Raw genomic sequence first — 21592 nt, forward strand, 5'->3', positions numbered from 1 at the left:
AAGCTATGCAGTAATTGATTAGGAAACTGATGCTCAGAGAAGCCAGTAGGAGTGACTGGGGTCCTCACCATGGTTTGGTGTCCATCCACGGCATGCAAGGGCAGCTAGACTATGCTTATATTGGGTGCTATTCTTAGCAGAATCTGTCCCATCTCCTTCCTTCCCTCTTGCTTACTTTTTTGAAAGAAAAATGTGGCAAGGCATTGAGGCTTTCCCGGGTATGTGATCCATGATTCACAAAAAGAAATGGCTTAAAAGGATCAAGGGAAAGCCATTCTCTTGTCTAGGGAGAACAGTCACTGGTTGTGGTATGCAGTGTCTATCTATGACAGCCCTCACTGATCCTCACCTCCTGGTGTTCAGGTCACTGAGTAATCCTCTCCCCCGAGTGTGGTGCAGAGCCAGGGGCTTGCTCCTAATGATGGAATGCCACAAAGTGATGGGATAGCACTTCTGAGATTAGGTCGCAAAATGAGTATGACTTCCTTCTTGCCAACCATCAATCGTTCCCTCTTTCTCTCAGCCTTTGCTGTGTAGGAAGCATGCTACTATGTTGTGAGTAGCCCTGTCGAGCATCCCGTGTGGCAGGGAATTTATGTCTCCAGCCAATAGCCAGTGAGAGTCAGAGGCTTGCCAGCAGCACCGGGTGAGCCTGGAGGCAGGTTTTCCCCCACTTGAGCCTCGGGCCCTGACAGCAGCCTTATGAGAGAGGCCAGGGGATGCAACCACCTAGCCCCCTGATTCCCAACACACAGAAACTGTGAGATAGTAACAGTTTTTTAAGCTGTCAAGTCTTGGAGTAATTTTTTATACAGCAATAGATAATAATACAAACATTATTTACAGAAAATAGGAAAGCAGATCATTGTGAAGAGCAAGGGGGCAAATCCACTCTGAAATCTTTATATATCTTTTCCTCTGTGTTGGAGCAGTGAGAATATTATGAGTGTTTTAGTTTCAAATGCAAAAAGTTTGCGGAACTGCCCTAAGCCAAGCAGATTTAAAGATCCTGCTATTCAGTTGGATGTAATCTGAAGAGGGAAGAGAATTTCTGTGAGAAGTCACCTGGTGGCTATGATGAAAGTGAGAGGGTAGTGACAGCAGTGGGGACTTGTGCTCGAGGTGTACCTGTTACACGGTGGACGCTCCACTCACGCCCACACGCGTACTCAGCCTTCCCCATGTGCCAGGTGCGGTGCCAGGCATGAAGGTTAGCGTCTGACCTCATGGAGCTTACAGTCCAGTGGGGGAGGGAGGCATGAGCCAAATGGCCAAGTAAATACATGTGACTCATCACAGAGGAGAGACACTCTGGCTGTGGTGGGGGCGGTGAGGGTGTGCGGTGGGCAGGATGACCCTCGCAGTGAGTGGTCCCTGTAGGAGGTGATGGTGGCTGTGAAGATGGAGAAGAGGCTTTATGAGATATTTAGGTATAAAATAGCCAGAATTTAGAAATGAATATGAAGAGAGAGGGAGGCATCATCAATGCATCCCTGGATCAGATGGCTGTGCCACTCACCGGCACACAGGAAGAGGATGTTAAGTTTGGGGTCAAAGAACATGTGCTCAGGTTTGGGGCAGAGAACACCCTGGAGCAGGACGGAGAGAGAAAGAGAGCAGAGGACATGGAGCGCACATCTGAGCCCAGTTCTTTCAACAAGTTTGGCTGTGATGTGGAAAAGCAGGATGGAATGGGATCTGAAGGGAGTGAGAAACTGGGTAAGGGTTTTGTTTCAGTGGTCACTTTATTGCTAATTTTACAGCCCCACAAGTTTGGTATTATTAATTTCCTTTTATGGATGAGAAAAACAGGACACAGAGAGTTCATGTAACTTTTCCAGGGCCGTAGAGGAAGAGGCCATGTGGCAGGGATTTGAGCATAGGTCTGACCCCGAACCTGATCTCTGGTAAGGGACCTGTTGGGTCTGCACTGCGTTCGCTGTGGAGCCTCGTGTCTGAGCGCCAAAGCCGCCATATGCAAATGTGGGGCCAGCCGCAAAGAAGGAACTGTGTCAGATCTCCAGAATGAAGTGACCTGAAGACACTGGCCTTGGGTAAGGGAAGGGTAGCATAATGATTATGAACAAAGGTTTTTGTTCATTGCTGGTTATCAGTAAAATACCACGAAAAGCATTTCAGATGATACAGGAATCGGCATTCTTTCCTATAGTCATTTCTGAAACTCCTCGCCTTTTCCACCTACTCACTAGGAGGTTTCAGCAGTTCTTGACCTGTGGACAAAATCACTATCCCTCCCTGCTTCCCATTCACAGACTGTTGCTAGAAAAGCTACCATTTCCTAGAAATAGACATTATTGTTGAACTTGAGATGAACCACAACTCAGAGGAAACACAGGAACACAGCAAACAGAGCAAAAGGGCATTAAGAAGACTTTATAGTTTCTTTCCAGGGATTTCTCAGCAAGGGAGGATGGGGAAGACACATGAGTAGATGACAAAATGAGGGTCATGGGCGAGCAGTCGCCAGGCCAACATCTGACTAAAGAAAGCAACTTATCCTGTTTCCCAAATAAATCTGGTTTCGGAGATCCTTCCGTTGTCATTGTCTTTCGCCCGCATTGGTCACCAGCCCTCAGCACCGTCGCAGCCCACTCGCAGGGCTACCTGGCGAGGGCCGGCTGGCTTTACAGACCGCCTTCCCTGCCATTGCCATGCTTCAAGGCAGGCCAGGCGGTGCAGCCCACGAGAGCCTGGGTGGCCGCAGTCCTCTCTCCTCACTGTTAACCTACCCAGGAAGGCAACATGAGCATTTGGTATGCAAGTAACTAATGAGGCAGTCAAAGAACTTGTTTCATAGCCTTCAGGCCTCCATCACAGTCCCAAAGAATGAGGAATAATGAGGGTTTCAAATCTTTCATTGTAATAATGGCTGGCAAACAACGATGTTGCCATTCTTAGGACTGTTGGACAAAAACAGCAGGTTGCCCAGCTGAATCAGTGATCTATCCGTAAAAGCCTAGTTGCTACAAACCCCACTTCTCATGTGTGCTTTGTTGCAGCTGAACAACTTTACAGGTTCAGCAAGCCCTAGGTCTTGTCAGCGCATGAGGAAGTTAGAGTGACAGGGACATGCCTGGTTCCAGCTGACACTAGAGGCCAAAGAACAGCCAGCTCTGCGCAGTGTCGGGCTAAAGGGGACGCACCTGTCTGAAGTCCTCTGCTCTGATCCTTTTCACCCGGTAGTGGGGTCACAGCTGCTATCCTTGGCATTCAACAAAAGGGTAAAGAGTAGAGGGAGGAAGCCACCATTGAAATGTTCTTTTTATCAGTCAGACGGAGGGGGAGTAGCCCCAAGTCTCTGGTCTGTGCTCTCGCCGGGTCCAGGGAGGACTCACTGTGTCCCCTGTGAAGCGGACACTGTGCTACCAGCATGGTCCCTCATTTTCCAGGGAAAGCCACCATTTCATTTAGGTGAATGGGAACAAATCCAGGAGAATAAACAGATTTTGGCCCATATTTTGGCATGTATATATCCAGTTGAACTTTCTTACAAAGTCTTTCAAAACAGTCATTGTGGATACTAGAAAGTCATTTTTCATGAGACAGTTTTCACTGAAAATGTCTTCAGAATCTTTTTTGAAATCGACTCAAAACTGTTGCAACGACAAATGCTTACTGAACGGTTACCTGTGCTGGGCACTGTGCGAGGCTGCTGTGTAAACAGAGGAAAACTACATTTACATAATTGACAGTCACATCGCTGTTGGCCAGAGCTGACAGTCCCCAAAGTGTGTATCAGAGAACACGCATTCCTTAAGCGTAAGTACATATTATAAGAAAAAGTGTTTGCATAAGCAGGCCTAGAACTTGCAGAATTAGGACGTTTGGCATCTCAGCTGCAGAATTACCACTTCAGTTGTGAGGCCCCCTGAGGACAGCCATGTCAGGAACATTCCTTACCATCATTTGGAACCTCTTGTCAAGGAGCATTTCCAGGGTTCTGCAAACTAGCAATCACTCCTGCTGTCACTGCAGAGAACCTGCGAGGCTTCCTCACGGCTCCCTGAGTACGCCAGCAAGGACCTCAGCTGCGGGCTTCCATCCGCCAGCAGTGGCATCTCTTCGCCTGAAGTGTTTCTCTGGTACCCATGACTGTCACACACAGGCACAGGGGGCGGAAAGTGGGGGGATTAACACCCCTGGGTCACCCTCTCCGACCCTATGCCTCCAGCTGTAGCACATGGCAACTAGAAGAAAGAGAAAGTGCGCTTCTCCAAGCAGTGCCCCCACCACCCAATCCCCAGGGAGGAGTGCCCTGCGAGGTCCAGGGCACAGCGGCTTCAGCAGCAGTAACCTGTCTTCAGCAAAGCCGCCGCCAAATGCAAGCAGTCAACAGGACTTTGCTACAAGGGGACATGACGAGGAGGACAAACTCAGCCCATAGTCGGAGCTTGCCACGGAGGGGGATCCTTGCACTCAGACCCTGCCAGACCATTTTCCTGGTCTTCTGGCTGACTCTGTGCCATCTGATGTAGCGAAAGAACCACACAGAGGGCTCCCAGTGCTGGTCTGGTGTGGGACCAGTGGGTAACCACTCTGGGCCTCAGTGGCCTCTTCTGCGACAGGCGGTATCATCTACCACTGGTCTGTCACGTGCACAGAGTACAGATCAAATGCCCACAACAGGTACACACAAGTAGGACCTCCCATGGGCCCTCCCTCATGGCCCTGAGAGGCCTTAATGCATTCCTTGTCAGTGCTCCAAGCCCTCCATCTCTTCTGTTATCATGATTACCATTACAAAAGACCAGAGTCACCTGCACAACCAGATGGGTGACGCAGGCTTCGCATGTGTTCCCTGGTGATCAGTCATTCTCTAAATCTTGGGGCACAAGTGCTGGCGAGACTACAGAATGGCCAAGGCACAGACTTGCTTAGCTGTTGCAGGAGGGATGCCATCTGGGAATTAGGAGGCCCCCCACGTGAACGCAGCATGCACCAAAGCGAGTCATTCAAAATTCAGGCACTTACCAGAAAGTGAGGAGATAGTGATACTTCCCCTATAGGGGTTTTGTGAGGGTTACATGGGACCCTTGGCGCCAAGCTGAGCATAACACCTGGCGGCATGTGAGGGTGGTGGCTCTGCTCTCTGATTCCTTTGCATGGCTCATATCCAGCCTTTATTCTGGCCTCTGCTCAGAAAGGGTCTCCCTGACATTTCCACCTAAATTAGCACCTGCTTCCTTTCCACCACTCTCTATTCTTTATCCTGTTGGGTTTTCCTTCATTGGATGTCACTGGTCTGGATTACATTAGGTAGGAACAGGCAAGCTCCACGAGAAGAGGGCTCTGTCCTCTTCAGGGATGTCAGTGCCTAGATGAGGGTCTGGTATATAGAAAGTGCCCAATATATGAATGAACAAATACATAAATATTTATTTGAATGGGTGAATAAATGCATATTAGCTTTTTATTAGTATTGTTGGCATTAAATGTATTCACTGAAGGAATAAATGAATGAATAACATATAAGTTATTTTCATCCAATTGTTATCCTTAACTGGTCCATGAGCAATAGGTCCAAGCCAAGGGAAGGATGAGGCCTACATGCTGTAAGTTGCTCAGAGTCTTTGGTCCAGGAGCATTTCAGATAAACAGAAGCAGGCATCTATTTGCAGTTGGATGTCACAGGTCTTCCAGAGTTTATATATAGGAGTATATTTATCAATTCCAGGAGAAACTTATTTCCTTTTTGACCTCCATGAGCAGTTTGCAGTGACAGCATTTAAGAATTGCTACTCCACTTTTCCAATGTGCAGAGGGGTATAGAAATTGACTGCAATGTAGCAGGCAATATGGCATAATGGGAATGAGACAGGTACCTTGGGTGTAGTCAGAGTAGGGTGAGGGCCTCCGGAAAAAGCAAGGCAGGATATTTACAGTCAGAGCAATGTAACAACGTGCAAAGAAGTCCCTATCAAAACTCTGTGTTAAGCATTATGCAAAGTCAGAGTCACACTAATTCTCTAGGGTAGAGACACTAGACGAGGAATATAAACACCTTCAGTGAGATCAGTTAAAGCTCAAAAGGCCAGAAGCAACTTGGCCTGGAATGTTTGAGTGTTCTGCAAATAAAGAAGGGTATCTCAGCATAACCTGTGACTTCACTGTATCTCAACTATAAACAGCCCTAGCAAACAGACAACAACTCAGCTCACCTTGGGGGCAAGGCAGGTGGTACAAGTCTGCACCCCTAGCCCTTTACCTTCCTGAAAATCCTCAACTGACTATAAATCCCCTAGACAACACTCCATCACAGGCTCTCTTGTTCTCCTCCTGGCATGAGTCAGGGGCTCTGTCCTCTCACTGTATCTCTCAATAAAAGCCTCTCCCTGGCTCTCCTGGCTTGGGTGTTTGTTAAGTTCATTCTTCAACTCTGCAAACAAGAACCCCAGCATCAGGAAGGCAGATATGAAATCAGATCAACTCAGGTTTGAATTTTAGCTCTACAACTAGCTGTCAGCATGATCTTGGGTGTATCAGTTGAATTTCCACAGCCTGTTCCCTATCCACGGAGAGGAGATGACACTGGCCTCATGTAGCATAATACCTGGACACAGGCCCGAGGAACATAGCTTCCTTTCAACTGACCAGTCAGTGGGAAGATGGAAGATGTATAAAAGGCAGGCAGCTCAGTTTCTTAGGCAGTTTACAGGATAGAAACCCAGAGGCAGTGCCGCCCAGGGGGAGGGATGAGTAGCTTAACCACCAGAATTTTAGTCCAAATGGCCGCCGCTGCATCTGGGCTCTGCCACTTAGGAGTCTTGTAATCTTGGTCTAGTCATGATGATAATGAGGATGATGTTGTGACCAGGCTCACAGTGTGTGGCACATGGTCAGAAATAAGTAAATGTTGGCCAGGAAAATGACTTATTATCAGAAAAGGACCACAAAATACATTATCTGATTTGGGACACTTCTGCAAATGAAAGGGGGCAGTGTTAATAGTTAAGCTACAAAAGTGTAAGTTGGGACGGCCTGGGGCAAAAGTAATCAGAGTGCACCCCACTGTCACGGGAAGCTCACGTGTGCACAGGGCACCCCCCCTCTTCAGGAGTATTTCCGCAGGAGCCTGGAGAGCCAGAGAGCCGGCTCTGCGTGGGTCTGGATGGTCCGGCTAAACTCAGCATTCATTTGCCTTCTTCCTTGCAAGCCTGTCTAATTCCCCTGAATCCTGCAGTATGGGTTTCCCTGGTTTGCATCTCACTGGGGAGGGAGATCCGGAGGATTCCTGCTTCATTTCTGATGACTGGCTTGGGAATGTGCAGGCCGCAGCCTCCCAGGGAGCAGATGCCAGGCAGCCGGGGTGAAGCCCTGGAACCAGCTGGCTCCTGGCCTCACCTGCCCTGCCCTCAGGCACAGAGGACCCCCAAAGATGCCCACTCCACCCAAACACAGCTGATGATCCATGCCCAGCCTCAGTTTGCCCTTGAATCTGAAACCAAGACTCCTGGTAATGACTTTGTGACCCAAGCAGTTATCTTTTCTCCCCCTGCACTTTATTAGGTTAATTCAAAATAAAAATATTCTCTTCCCCCCAATAGGCTGGAACTGGAGATTCTCAGTCTGGGGGGATGTCAGAAACTCTTTGCAGTTTCGGTGATGCTTCCTGAACTTATTCCTATTTAGTGCTCCACGCCTTCCTAGGGCCTCTCCTGGTATCAGAGAGGGTATCACAAATGATCAGGGGGCTGGGGGTCACCCCAGCAAGTGCTCCTCTGTGGATTGCAGAATGGAGCAAAGGCTGTGCCCAGGGGCCCGGCACATGCCCTCAGAGACCTGGCAGAGAGCGAGGCCTCAGCAAACACCTGGCCCCAAACATTCCCATCGATTTCCCAAATGAGAATTCTTCACACGTTTTAAAGTTCTTCAAAAGTTTAAGAATTTTTATAATACTTGGGTGTCCTACTCCTCCACCTAAATACGAGGTCTTTGAAGTCAGCACACAGGCTTTATTATGATGTTTTTACTAACATTTATTATAATTTTTTCTAACTATAGAAATGATAGGTATTCTTTTTAGAAAAACAGAAGAATATGGAGGTGACACTGAAAATCACCCACTATCCCATGATCTAAATGTCATCATTGTTGTTCTCTAAAAACACACCCTCCTAATCCTTTGGTCTGGAAAGAAATGGGTCCTGCAGAGCTAGCTCCATACTTTTTCCACTTTGGGAGAGAAGACAAAGAAGAGTTAGTCTTCTTTTGGCTACATTCGATATTCATAAAGGTTGATGACAACCTAAAATTTCACAGGGAGCCTAAACTACAAAAAAAAGAAGAAACAGAAAATTTCAATTTTAAGATAATTGTGGCAAACTTCATAAATAGTTTAAACACCTTCTTTTTGGCCAGTAAAGGCTGTTAGGAGAGAACCGATTTGGGGGCTATGGTGCTATTTGACAGGCTGACTCTGGCAAATGGCTGTTTGGCAGAATGGTGATTCAGTTCTCGGGCTGTGGTGCCTCGAGCTGCAGGGCTGAGGCGGCAGGACGTTTTAATTAAGGCAGTTAGGATGCTGATCATTGAGAAGGCACAGCCACAGATTTTGTAGGGGAAAGGCAAGGGCCAGAGGGTGGGGCGAGCCTTTGCAAACAGTCTGGGGACAGGGCTCGGCTGGGTTTTCATCAGGCCTTCTGAAGGCTGGCATGGACCATGGTGGGGGCTGGGACAGCCTATTATGGGGGTCCAGGGAGCTGCCTCCAAGTGGTATATGTGGCTCCCTGCCGGCAGGCAGCCCAGGGCCACTGGCGGGTGGGCTGGGGGCTTGGCCTCGCGGCAGCCCAGCTTGAAGGGCTAGGACCAGGCCGATACCTGAGCTGCTCTCAGCAGCGCTGTATCAGTCCTGCCAACTGCCAGCCTGCCCCAGAGCCCTTGCCTTCTTCCCACAGCTCGGATGAGCCAGGAGAGGCATATGTGACTGTGAATGCATGTGGAACAGGGCCTGCAAACACCCGCCCATTTTAATTGCTGATAAATATATATTTTAAAAACTATTTTTGAAATTAAGTAGACAGATTAAGAGCAGCTCTCCCAGGGGGTACTTAGGCAGGAGGTACAGTCTGTGGCTGAATGGCATCACTGACTTGGCATGAAGGAAACACCTCAGGCTAGTGGATGCATGAGAAGGGTCTGGGATGGGGTGCTGGGGACAGAGAGTGTCCTGGGAGGGGGGTGAGAATGCAGGAAGGGAGGCTTACCTTCAGAGACAAGGGAAAATAGGAAAGATGAATGAGAACTGGACGGAATCAGTACAAAGCCTTCCCTTTATGGACGAGGTCACTGCATCACCGAGAGGTTAATCAACCTGCCCAGTCATGCAGGGAGCCCGTGGCAGATGCAGGACTTGGGACTCATGACTCTAGGGCAGAACACCATAAAGGAAAGGAGATTTAAAGTACAAAAGAACTCCTGAGAAAGCATAGGATTTTCCTAGGAACTTAAGAAGATTACTTGCCTGACAAAGATAACAAAGAAAAAGGCAGGAATGAATTTCATTCTTGAGAACTGAGGCTTGCTCACTCGCGGTTGCCCGACGGGGCTCCTAGCTGCCTATGAGCAGCCCACTGCATCCTGAGGCTGCCCCTGTCCCTGGGCGCTGAGAGGAGGGCATTCATCTACAGTGGTCTCTGCTCACAGTGATTCTGCAAGGTTAGGGAAAGCTTTCCATGTGAGAAGCAGAAGGGAAATGAGCTGCCTGCTGTAATATGCAAATGTGACTTCTCAGAGCCATCCATTTTAAGCCATGAGGATATTAGATATTATGCCACAAAATACCAAACTGTGGACTCTCACTGTGGACACTGCACTGAGTGTGGACAGTGCCCTCCACATCGTCACCCCCACAGCATCCACTGTGGGGTCCATCCCAACCTGAGCCCAGATTCCCACTGACTACTGACAGTTTGCAGTCTGCCCTGTGGCTGACTGATCCTACATTCACCTGTGTTAGGAAAGGAACCAACTGTCTGGAACATAAGTTCACATTTCCATGGGTAGGAGAAACAAACTGAAAATTCAGATCTTTGCCAAGAACATAAATTCCAAGCCATGTACAAGTCCTCTCTGGGAGTATAAACATTATGAAGCAATTTTTTTCCTGCTCTCCAGGTGTTTTCGTTGTCTGCTTTAATTTCTTCTCCACATAGTTCCCCAAAACATCTTTCACAATTGAAACTAGGGATACAGTGCCCAAGACCCATCAGCATCCTCCCCTAAGACTCCAGGGCCATGGTTCTCAAACTCTGACCCCAACCAGGAGCAGCCTGTCACCTGGGGAATAAGAAATGTCAATTTCTGGGTTTCCTTTCTAAATCTGCTGAGTCAGGTGCTCTGGGGATGGGGCCCAGCACTCAGTGTTTTAATAAACCTCCATGTGATTCTCACACAGCTCAAACATAAGCACTGCTCTGAGGGAAGGTGGTGTGTGATCTCTCTCCCATGAACAAGAGTCAGAGCTCCCCAGGCAGCCTAGGACCTCTTCACGGCATCACAGATTCCTCTTCCCCACTTTGGACAGAAAACAGGACGCTCTTGATTTTAACAGACGTCCTGTTAACATTGGGGGAAGAAATACACTGAAGGACAGTCACATGGAGACAAGGAGAGGAGACCTGTGGAGCGGGGTGTGACTGTCCATGCGAGGAGCAGAGAGCGCAGCCGGAAGGCAGCAGCGGTGAAAGGCAGAGCAACCACTGAATTTGGGTAATAGGTTTGCTCAACATGGGTGAGGGTGGAAAGGCCAGGAGGGAGCATCTTCTGGGTGCTGAATTTAACAGGTTCTGGTCTGAGGAGGTTGACATTGTTACTGTTTCAGAAGCCATGCTGTCTTTAAGGTAAATCCAGTACATGAAGCGTAAAAGATAACAAAGGTTATTTTTTTTTTGCAAGAGGACTCCTATGATGCCTCTGCCAGCTTTATGTAAGACAGACAAACAAATAAAAAATACACACCCAAACAAAACTCTAGCAAGAACAGCTCCAACTTGGCTTTGCATTAAGGGATGCTATGTCATCATTTACATGAGTCAGTGATAAGCTATTAGGGTAAATGGACAAGATCATGAGGGGCTTTGGAGCCAACAGACCTGTACTGAGGTCCAGCACTGCAACCTGCCAGCTCTGCGACCCTGAGTAAGTCCCCCAGCTTGATTCAGTCTGTTTCTTCAGAGGTAAATGGGACTAATGGAGGTGCCTTCCTCCCAGGGGCGCTGTGTTGATTAACTTAAGTGAAGTATAGCAACTGCTTAGCCCAGTGGCTGGTAAATAAAAGTACCTAGTGACAGTTAACTGCTACATTTATTATTTTTATTATTTCTGACTCAGTGTTAACTTACTTGCTACAGGAAGAAGTGGAAAGATAAGAGGATGAGCGAACATGTTAGTAAGCAGTGTAAGAAAATAGAGGTGTCACATTAGAGAAAGTCAGCTTGCTGCTCTAGGCAGGGAGGGACGCAGCTCCCCTGGCATGCCCTCTGTTGGGTTCAGAGGGAGAGCAGCTTGGCCCTGTTCTTCTTTCTGCCAACAGAAATCCAGGGCTGGTCTCCCAGCTCACCCAGAAGGAGCACACAGCTTCCCAAGCACCCAGAGTCTCTGTGACTCGCCCCCCTCAGCCATCTGCCGAGAACATACAGTTCTGCCTCCAGTGCTCGGAGGACATGAATCTTCATTTGGCACTGTTGATCGGCGCTAAGTCACTTGCTGTGTCGTATGCTCGTACACTACTTCATGGCCAGTGCCAGCTTCCCGCATGCTGAGGGCTGCTATTTTCCTTTCCTAAAGGCCATGAGTCCTACTGGTTCATAGGGCAGAGTGAGAATGCAGCAGCCTCAGGTGGACAGTGAGCACCTGTGGACAGCCCGAGGAGACAGGCTCTGGATGTGTGACCTGCTGCGCTGGGGCTGGGAAGTATCTTTATCTCCCCTTTCGGGCCTTAGAGTGGTGTGAAAGGAATTGGGATACCTGCCCCAAATATTTCAGAGGGCTGATCAGAAGCCATTTTTAGTTAACATCAGTGTGAGAAGAGTAGTATTACACACACACACACACACACACACAGAATCCTTTGACTAAATGAAGTGATCAACAAGCCTGAGACAACATTGTGAGTTCAGTTTTACTAATTTTCCAGGAAACAGGTGTTCTGTTATGTTTTCACCCTTTTTACTCCCACCTTCACCCCTGAAACAATGCTTGTCCCTACCAGTGCTGTTTCTGCCCACCATTTCCTTGATTCTCACTTCCTTGGTAACAGCTTCCAGGTCCCGAGTGCTCTACCTGTGCCAGGTGCTCTGCTAAGCATCTTATATGCATTTGCTCACTTGAGCCCCACAGTATTTATTGAGGCCAGCACTACTTCTATCCCCATTTTGCAGAAGAAGAGACTGAGGCTTAACAGCTGTAGGCATTTGCCTCTGGATGTACAACCTGAGAGCGGCTGAGCTGGGGTTTGGCCCCAGGCGAACAGGCTCCAGCACGTGTGCACGGAGCATCACGGAACGGTCCTGCAGGCCCTGACCTGACGGGGTCACTCCTACAGCTGCTCAGCAGCTCCTGCTCCCGGCTACTCCCTGCTGACTGAGCAGTGTGGGGAAAAGGAATCTTCTCTAACCACCGAAGGTAGGAAGAAGGAAAATGTTGATTCTCTTTATGTTTAATCATACTGCGGAGAACAATTTAGAAAACAGAGAAAACTTACATTCACACCAATTTGACACCAAGTTCATGCTTTTATGATTCGTCAATACATGGCATGTTCAATGAATCCCTTCCAAAAAATAAAAATAAAACCATCTCTTTGAAGGATCTTACCCACTTTCATGTCACCAATAACCATCTTTAGGGAGTCAGCTGTCAAATCTGTGTCGACCTCAGATGGACATGGTCAGATGCCCACGGGCAGCCGCCTCTGGGTTCTCTATGCACATCTGAGCTTGTCACAGCGGCCTCACAGCTACTCCCCACCTCGCTCTGCCCTTTGACTCTCAGAGACGGGCAGATTGCTCACCCAGTTCCCCAGGCCAGGGGGCAGCATGCCCTTCCCGCCCATCCATCCCTAAGGCCTGTTGAGTCTGCTCTTGGCAAACCTCTCTGGGTCTCCTCTTCTCAGCTCCCCTCCCACTGTCCTCATCCATTTCTGCTGTTGCACTGGCCCTCTTGCTGGCTTCCCTGCCTGTCTACTGGGGTGGACCTGCTTCTGGCCACCCTTCATGGGAATGTTCAGGTGACCTTCCTGACGCACACATCCCCCTGTGCCTTTTTCTGATTATAATCCTTCTGGACGTCCAGGGCAGCAGGTCCAAGCTCTTCAGCTTTACAGAAAAGCCCTTAGAGCCTAATGCCTGGCTCCTCCACCGCCGCCCAACCTCCTCTCTCCTCTCCCACCCAACTGGCCGTCAGACACGCCGAGTCACTGGGAGTCCATCACTCTCACTGTTGCACCTTTGAGTGACCCCATCATTTTACCCAGAGTCCTTATCCCTTTCCTCTTCTGGTGAATTCCCACTCATCCTGCAAGATTCAGGTCTAGAGTCATATTTCTGGTGAGACCTCACTGATTCCCTCTAGGCAGAAGCAAGCCTCCCCTCATAGCCCCCGGAACAATGTCTACACAGCACACAGTGCACGCATTTTGGTCCTTTCCCCACCAGTGTGTGTGTCCCACCTAATGAGAAGCTCCTCTGGGGCAGGACCTCTGCCCTTCTCGTCCTCGTGTCTCTAGCCCCTAGCGCGGCACCTGGCAGATCTGGGGCACTTGCTAGATGCTTGTGGAAAGAATGAATAAGTGAAGGAAGGAAACTTATGATGTTAAAATAGAAGTTCATACTGATCTCAGGTTCTTAATTTAACTGGTCATACATCTGACCTGAGCACGTGTGATACGTAAGGCATGGTGTCATATTAAACACAAGCAAGTGTTGAGTGTGGCTTCTGCCTTAAGAAACTTGTAATAAGCTGGGAGACCAGATAAATACATGTGAAATTAAATGTTAATTAAGGGAAATGATTTTAATGAGCTAATAAAAAGGAGCTTCTCAAGGCGATGCAGAATGAGCTGCTGAATGAATGAAGCGGAGATAGTCACAGGGCCTTGAGTCTGAAAAGACTACTGTGGCCTGAGAACAGGTGCTGGGCAATGTGGCCTGATCAGGTAGAGCTCCAGGCTAAAGGTGGCAAAAAGAATCAGCCCACAGGGATTTAAACAGTAAAGAAAGCCATTGGCCAGGTCCCTGGGAAGGACTGGCTCCAGACACGGCACTGTGCAGGGTGCAGACAATGCCACCCGACTCCTCTTCAGGCCCCTGCCCCCTCTCTGAGGGGCCAGCCCTGCCCCTTCTGGTTCTTGTGTGGCCGTGTCCTTGCTCCTCTTCTTCCTCCTCCCAGCAAGTCCATGTTCTCCCTGAAGACTCCCATTTCCAGACCCCACAGCCTCACATCCTCTTTCCCAGAAGGCTCCAGAAAATGTGTATTTACATTTCATTATCTCAGATTAGTTATATACCTTCCCTTGAACTAGTAACTGTGGCCACAAAAATGGGATATTCTGATTGACTTAAGCCAGTTAGTCCCCAAACTGTGGGAAAGGTCAATTGCACCTATGACATGGCTGCGGATATGAGAAGGTGGCTGCTGAAGACAATACAGGACGCCCAGAGAGGCTGGCATGCCCCTGGGGGTGGAGAGTGGCATGGCCTGTGAGGCACGGTGTAGGGCTCCGCTGAAGGAGGCCACCTTGTGCTCACTGCTCCTAAGCCGCAGGGCCAAAGGAGACCTTAGAGTGGGTGGCCCCCCACCCTGTCTTTCCCTAAACCATGGTGGGAGAAAGAGCTCTGGAGTAAGGACCAAAAGCTCCTGGCTCTGTCAAGACACTGGATCTTTCTGGACCCCAGTTTTCTCAACTATAAATGCAGATGATGACAGCCTGTCAACAGGGTCAGATGAAATGATCGGTATGGAACCTCTTTCAAAAGTGTCAAAATATCTCTAGAAAGGCCTGTGCCTCTTGCCCTCGGTGCTCACCTGAGCCTTTCCTCACTGTGACTCCCACACATGGCCCGCTGCCCCTTCGTCTCCACTCCAGACAGCCTGCCACTGACATGCTCTTTGGCAATCAGGATGCTTTTAGCCTAGGAGTGGAAAACCCCATCCCAGACAATCTCAACAACAGGACGCTTCACTGTCCCATGACGAGGAGTCCACAGGCCGGGCTGGCTTGGGGCTGGTCGGTCAGGCCCCTGCCTCCACTTCGGCTCTGACCTTGCCTAGAGTGGCCCTTCCCCTCCCCCTTCCTGCAAGGTGGCTGCAGTGGTCCAGGAATCAAGGCAGAGAAGAATGGTTCCTTCATGCACGCCCCCTTTTTCAGGCTAGGAACACTTTCCAGGAAAAACTGTCATGTCTTATGATCAGAACTGGCCACAAGCACCCCACCCCATACCAATCTCTGGCAAAGAGGGCTGTGCGTTAAGTGAGTGGCTGAGACCACTCAGGTCCATTCCTGAGCTAGGCATAGGGCTACACTTGGGAGGTGATCTGACAATGATCAGCACCAGGAGCTGGAGGGGAGAGCCCGGCTATGGGGTCGGCAGCTGCTGGGGTGTGTCAGCCCCAACCCTGGAGGGCACACTGCTTACTTCTGACCACAGCACCCATCTCTCCTTGCTCGAGCTTCTTCCAGCCTTTGGAGCCTGCTTTGCTACCCATCAATAAGCCAAAAATGCTGGGGGGTTAATGTTCCTATGCTGGAAACAGCCCCCAGTGATGGGTGAGAGAGTATGTATAAATTCCCCAGTTCCCTCATCTCCAGGGTGAGGTAATTGTGCTTTTTGCTCCCCACTGGCATCCAGAATTTCCCCAGCAGAGAAGCTGCAGCTGCCCACAGTGGTAGCTGCCCAATAGCACCTCGCAGCGGCTGCCTTCCTGTCTTCCTGCTTCTTTCCAGTGTGGCACTTCCTGCACCTGCTGTGACTTCCCGTCTCCGACTTGGCTTCTTAGGAAACCCAAGTGAAGATACTCCGTGCCATATGCCAGACTCCCTCCTGGATCCAGAGACTCTGCAGTTTTCCCATCTGCTTGGAACGTGTGTCTGCTCTCTTCTCACCTGACACCCTCACCTTCCGCCTTCGGGACCGGTGGGGCTGCCTCTTCCCTTTGGACACCTTCTGTGACGCCCTGTCCACCTGACCCATTCTCTCAAAGTTTGCTTTCCAATTCTAGACTTCCACTTAACAGTGATGATCACAGTTGTAATTTAATTGTTTGCACCTTTATCCCCAAGTAGACTGATCTGCTTGGGGGCAGGGACAACAGTTTTGGTGGCTACTACATTGCTGGTGTCTGGCCCAAGGCCTGGCATGACAGAGAGGGTCAAGTACTCTCTGGTTATGGAAAAGATGAGGCTGTGAGAGACTAAAGATGTAAATTTGAGAGTCACTCACAAAGACAAAATGATCAAAGCTTTGGGCAGAAAATTTATTTTATTCACATGACTCTACATGGATCTACACTTATTTCTTGGGTCAGAATTTAACGTCATGTGTGAGGGATGCCCATTGCCTAAGGGAGAATCTTGGAGCAGCTGATTTATATCTATAGATGATGCTACTTAATTAACTTTTATTTAATTTATACATTAGAGAATCCCACCTCAAATCCACCACTCCCTCCCTCCCTCACTGCCTAATTATTAATCATCATGCCAGGCAAGACCCTAGAACCATCCACAGTCCACTCTTTTCAGAAGTCCTGAGAGAGATCACGCTAAGGAAGGGCATCAGGCCTTTCTCTGCCTCCCACAGCTGTGCTTCTGCGCTGGGCTTTTGGCCTTCATTACAGGAACTTTAATGGAACTCCCTTGTTGGCAGGCACTGTGTCTGCTGGAAAAGAGTCAGTGCTGCTTATGTGGAGACATTCCTTTCGGTGGTCAGTGGCACGAGGCAGGAGCTAAGCCAACACACCCACTTGCCGTCGCCTGGCCAGGGAGGTGTTTGCTGACTGCTGAGCCAGACCCCTGCCTCTGCGTGGGATCGATGTAGGGTTTGTGGGGCTTGAGGATTATATAACTTGGAATCCTTTGTGAAAAAGTACAAAACTACAAGTATAAATGGACACAGTGCCTCGGAAGAGGCCCTCATGAGCAAGGGGCTCTGAAGCCAAGGCCTCACTAGTATGACCATGACTCTGCCCCGGAGCTTGTCCCGTGGGCCTCGGCCCCGCCCCTGCCCCGCCACGGCCGCTCTGGCCTCCTCACCTCGTGTACGTTGCTTTCGCACCTGAAAGGCTCCCTCCTTCTTCAATCTGTGGACCGTATATTTTTCAGTTTGTTTCCACACTGCCTTCTTTGAGTCTACCCAGCAGAAAGCTCTCCCTTCTCTGAAGACCCAGACCCTATGCACAGAGCCCAGAATATCTCATCTCATTATGGCTTAAAGGGCCGTGCATACAGTGTGCCTTCTCTGATTAAGCATGTCCACTTCCTGGGCACAGGGACTATTTCTTCATTTAGATCTTCTCTGCGCACCTATGAAAGTTCTGGGTACAGCAGGAAAGGAAGGAAAAAGGACAGGTATTTCAGAAGCAAAATGATGGGGTCTGGAGTGAGGCCAGCCTGGGTCCAGTTCCAGCCCCGCTGCTGTTGGTGGTGCGTCAGGCACAGCAGCCCCTCTGAGTCTTGGCCTTCTCACTGGTGAATGGATATAATGATGTTTACTTTGCATCATTACTGTGAGGATTAAATAGAAGCCCTTATTAATTCACCAAATAACTCTTTAGCCCCTCTCTTGGGCTGTTTTTGACTCAAGGCTCAGAGTGTGTGTGAATGAGCCACAGCCCCTGCACGGGGTCCTCATATTTGAATCAGGAGGTGGGAACTGATCATGTAACAGGCTAAGGCTGTAGCAGACACACCGTCAGAGCATAAGTACTCAATAAACATTTGTTAAATGACTGACAGATGAAGGAATCCAGAAGGGAGAATGATAATTTCTGCAAAATAAGTAAATCTTCATGTATTTACAGCATCACCCTTATGTAAATGTAATGTTTTTATGATGCAGATGATAGTGCATGAGAAGTCATACATTCCACATGTAAAAGAAAAACAAGTCACAGGAGAAAGCAAGCAAATATTGCCTGAGAGGAGGGAGGGAGAGAAGGAGGAGGAAGCCCTGAGGAGCGAGGCGGGAGCAGGGCCGCCTGCTGACCCACCTGGCCCAGCGTGCACTCCATGCCGCCCAGGAAGCCAGCCTCCTTCAGCCCGTTGTGGTCGCTGCTGATGTCATGGACCTCAAACCGCAGGCGCTGCACCTCCTCAAAGTAAAAGTCCACTGTGAACAGTTTTGAATACACTGGATTTATGCAGGTGCGAATCACCTCTGTTCTGTCAACCTGCAGGGAGAGAGAGTACCACCAGGATTAGAGCTTCTTATTACTACCTTCAGGCATGTTAATCTTAGGGTGCTTCCCCTTCATCCAGACCTTAATTGCCTTCCATCAAGTCACCAGGGTGAGCATTTGAAAGTCTCCAAGGAAGCACTCTTAGAGAATGAGCCATGTCTCAAGGAGAAAATCTTATTAGAATAATCTGAAACTTTATATGTAAAGGCTTAGAGCATCTTGTACTGTTAGGTGGAAGGGCAATAGGTGGGTCAGTTACTGTGGCTGCTGCAGCCAGAGGATGAGGAGTCGAGCACACATCTGGGCTCTGGAGGGAAGACACCTGTAATCGATTAGTGATGTCTGCTGGGCACAGACATGGCAAATGGACATGCAGGTGCCAATTTAGCCAAACCATACTCTAGTAGGTTTATAACTCATGATCCACAGCCTAATGAAGTGGGAAGGCCATGGGAGTGGATGTGACGATAACTGCCTTTAGTCTCACGTGGACCTTTCACTGAGCCTATACTGCTTGGTCAGTTGTTTCAAGTCCCTGGGCCTTAGTTCCCTCACCAAGATAAGGATTAGTGGATGAAAACCCTGTCCTGCTCTAACACTTCATGTCATGATTTCCCGCCTCAATGGTGACAACTCTCCCTTTGCCCCTCTTTCCCAGATCCATGTCTGCTGCTCTCAGCCCACTGTGCTCCTGAAGGATAGCCTCTGTAGATTTCCTGGGCTCCCTTACCCTCTAGATTCTGGTTGGATAGACCAAAGGGGGGACTTGGCAGGAGCTCAGAGAGCCAGAGGACAGAAAGATGTGGGCAGCAGCTCCATGCCTCTGCACCCGGGCATCTGGCTGGCTCCCTCTGCGAGGGCACTGTCCTGGGATGTGGTGGCACAGCCCCCTTCCCTCTGGTAATGATCTCTGCTGTTGCTGACTGTGATGTCTCAGACGCCTCTCTGTTGCCGTCCTTTGCTGGATCCCTTACCCAAGCCCAGGACCTTGAAGAGAGTCCCTCCGTGATGACTTTACCTCTTTAGGTGAAACTCTCTGGGTGTGCCACCTGTTTATTGCCAGTATCCATTAAGGTTTTTTGTTTTATGTCTGTGTTTTGTAAAAATACACACCATTTATATTTTAGGATGCCTTAAAGGACCCAGTTACAGATAACCCAAGATCTTACAGTGTCTCTTGACTGGAGATCTCCCATCCCTCATATTTCACAAATCAGCTGGGATCAACGTGTGGTGTGAGCTTTCAAAGAGAAACATGGTGTATGTATTGGATATTTCCCAAGTGTCATTAATTAGCACAAACTAAGAAAACCATTTTTCCTCTTTCATTAGAGTCCAGGGAAATAGTCTCTCAATAAAGTGAAGGGAAGATGCTCTTTGACCATATCTTGCATGGACAATATCTAGCAAAGAAAATTTGATGCTTGCTGCAGCCTTCCCTGACATTCTTGAGTTCTGAGACTTGTCCCTGGCCCCAGCCTCTCTGATGGGCCCTGTGTGAGAGAGGGTTGTCCTGTAAAGAGGGCCACCTGCTACTTTTGGTGGGAGGGACAATTCAGGTTGCAAGAAGGAGAATACAGCTCTGCCATGTCCCCATCCAGCAGGTAGGTCACCAAACCCTAGCCTAGTGTTGATTCACATTTTACAATAAGCTACTGTTCAGGCCAGTGGTTATTTGGCTCATCTGGCTTCCCTGAAGACGCAGCTTCTACTTCTACTTGCTTATGTAACGTTCATTCTTGGGGACAGGACTGAATATGTCATTGCCTGATTGTATAGATAAAGGATTTATGTATTGGTATAATTTGTTTTTCAGTTGTTAAGAGATCATGGTTTTGAATAATAGTATAAACCAGAGATCACAAACTGGTAGTCTGCAAGTTCAAGCTGACTTAGAGGTTTTTTATTATTTGTCCCACTTAAAAGTATTTTTCCCTTAATTTGCCAACATAAAATAACTTGCCAACTATTTCTATTGTCCTGTCCACCACCCCCTCCGCCTCTTGGGAAAAAAATTAGAATATCTGGTAACCTGGGCCACATTCATACTTGGTGACAACTGGGGACAGCCCTGTTCAGATAGAGCACTCATTTTCCAGTTTTCGAGCTCTTCTTCCTCAGTGAATGGCCCCATGGGCACTTTTGCAATATTTGGTTCAAATTCATAGAAAAATGAGCCATAAAATAAGGGATTTAATTATATTTATGCAGTTGTTTTTTATAGAGAATTTTGTAACTGCCCTGTAAGTAATTTTATAGGTGGCTTTGACATCTCAACACACAGAAAAGGAAACTTCTTCCCTTGTAGATGAAAGAATAGAGTCCTAGGCAGGTTGAGATGGTAAGAGACAGGAAAGGGAAATCCATCCAATTCTGGTCTTTGTTCCTCTGCTTTAACCACCCCAAATGGCACAAATGGCTCATGTGCACTGATCCTGTTGTTCTTCTTCTCACTTCCTGATCTGCAACTGATGACCCCACATAGATGTAAAGTTCATACTGGTATCAAGCCACACACCCTGAGAGGCTATCCAAGGCAAGCTACCAGCATGCAGGACTGAATGACTTGCTGTTTCGAGGAAATCTTTTGGGCCTCTGCCTAGTAAACTCTATCATTGCATCTTGGATGGCAAGTTGGGTGGTGACCAGTGGTCATGATCACTTTTCTGGCAAAGGAGGCAAAGGATGTCTCTGTATTGCATGTCGATGAAGGCCCTTCACATGTTCCTGCAGTCTTCACTTTCATGGACTGTAAAACCAGATCTACTTTTATTTTATAATTTTTATATTAAGACATGAGATGCATGTTATAATTGATGATATACCATTGCTTAATTGGAAGTATTTTTTTCTTAACTGGTGGTACATAAAATAGTACTTCATTTTACTAATGATTTACCATTTTATCAGTGATTCTATTAAACATACCATCCTCATTTTGCAGATGACAAAATCAAACTGCATCAGAAAAGCAGTGGCAAAAGCACGTTTCACACCCAAGCTGACTCCAAAATATGTGCTCTTTCTGCTCTATCATTTCTTATGGGTTGAATAATATCTCTTGAAATTCACATCTTGATGTCCCACTCCCAGTCCCTCAAAATGTGATCTTACTTGGAAATAGCAGTTTTACAGAAGTAAATCATTCAGTGAGGATGAAGTTGTACCTGAAAAGGGT

At 48.4% G+C, this 21592-nt stretch overlaps 1 protein-coding gene across 3 annotated transcripts in view; it reads right to left on the reverse strand.

The window, feature by feature from the left end:
- The window catches only part of CPNE4 (copine 4), a 481705-nt gene that overhangs the window by 126785 nt on the left and 333328 nt on the right, over positions 1–21592 (reverse strand). For all 3 annotated transcript variants that reach the window (XM_036894782.2, XM_057492042.1, XM_057492043.1), the window contains one exon: positions 18226–18405. In XM_036894782.2, coding sequence (XP_036750677.1) covers positions 18226–18405 — 180 coding nt within the window. The remainder of the gene's footprint in view (positions 1–18225; positions 18406–21592) is intronic.

Source organism: Manis pentadactyla, chromosome 14 (genome assembly GCF_030020395.1).
Source record: "Manis pentadactyla isolate mManPen7 chromosome 14, mManPen7.hap1, whole genome shotgun sequence".
Taxonomy (NCBI): Eukaryota; Metazoa; Chordata; class Mammalia; order Pholidota; family Manidae; genus Manis; species Manis pentadactyla.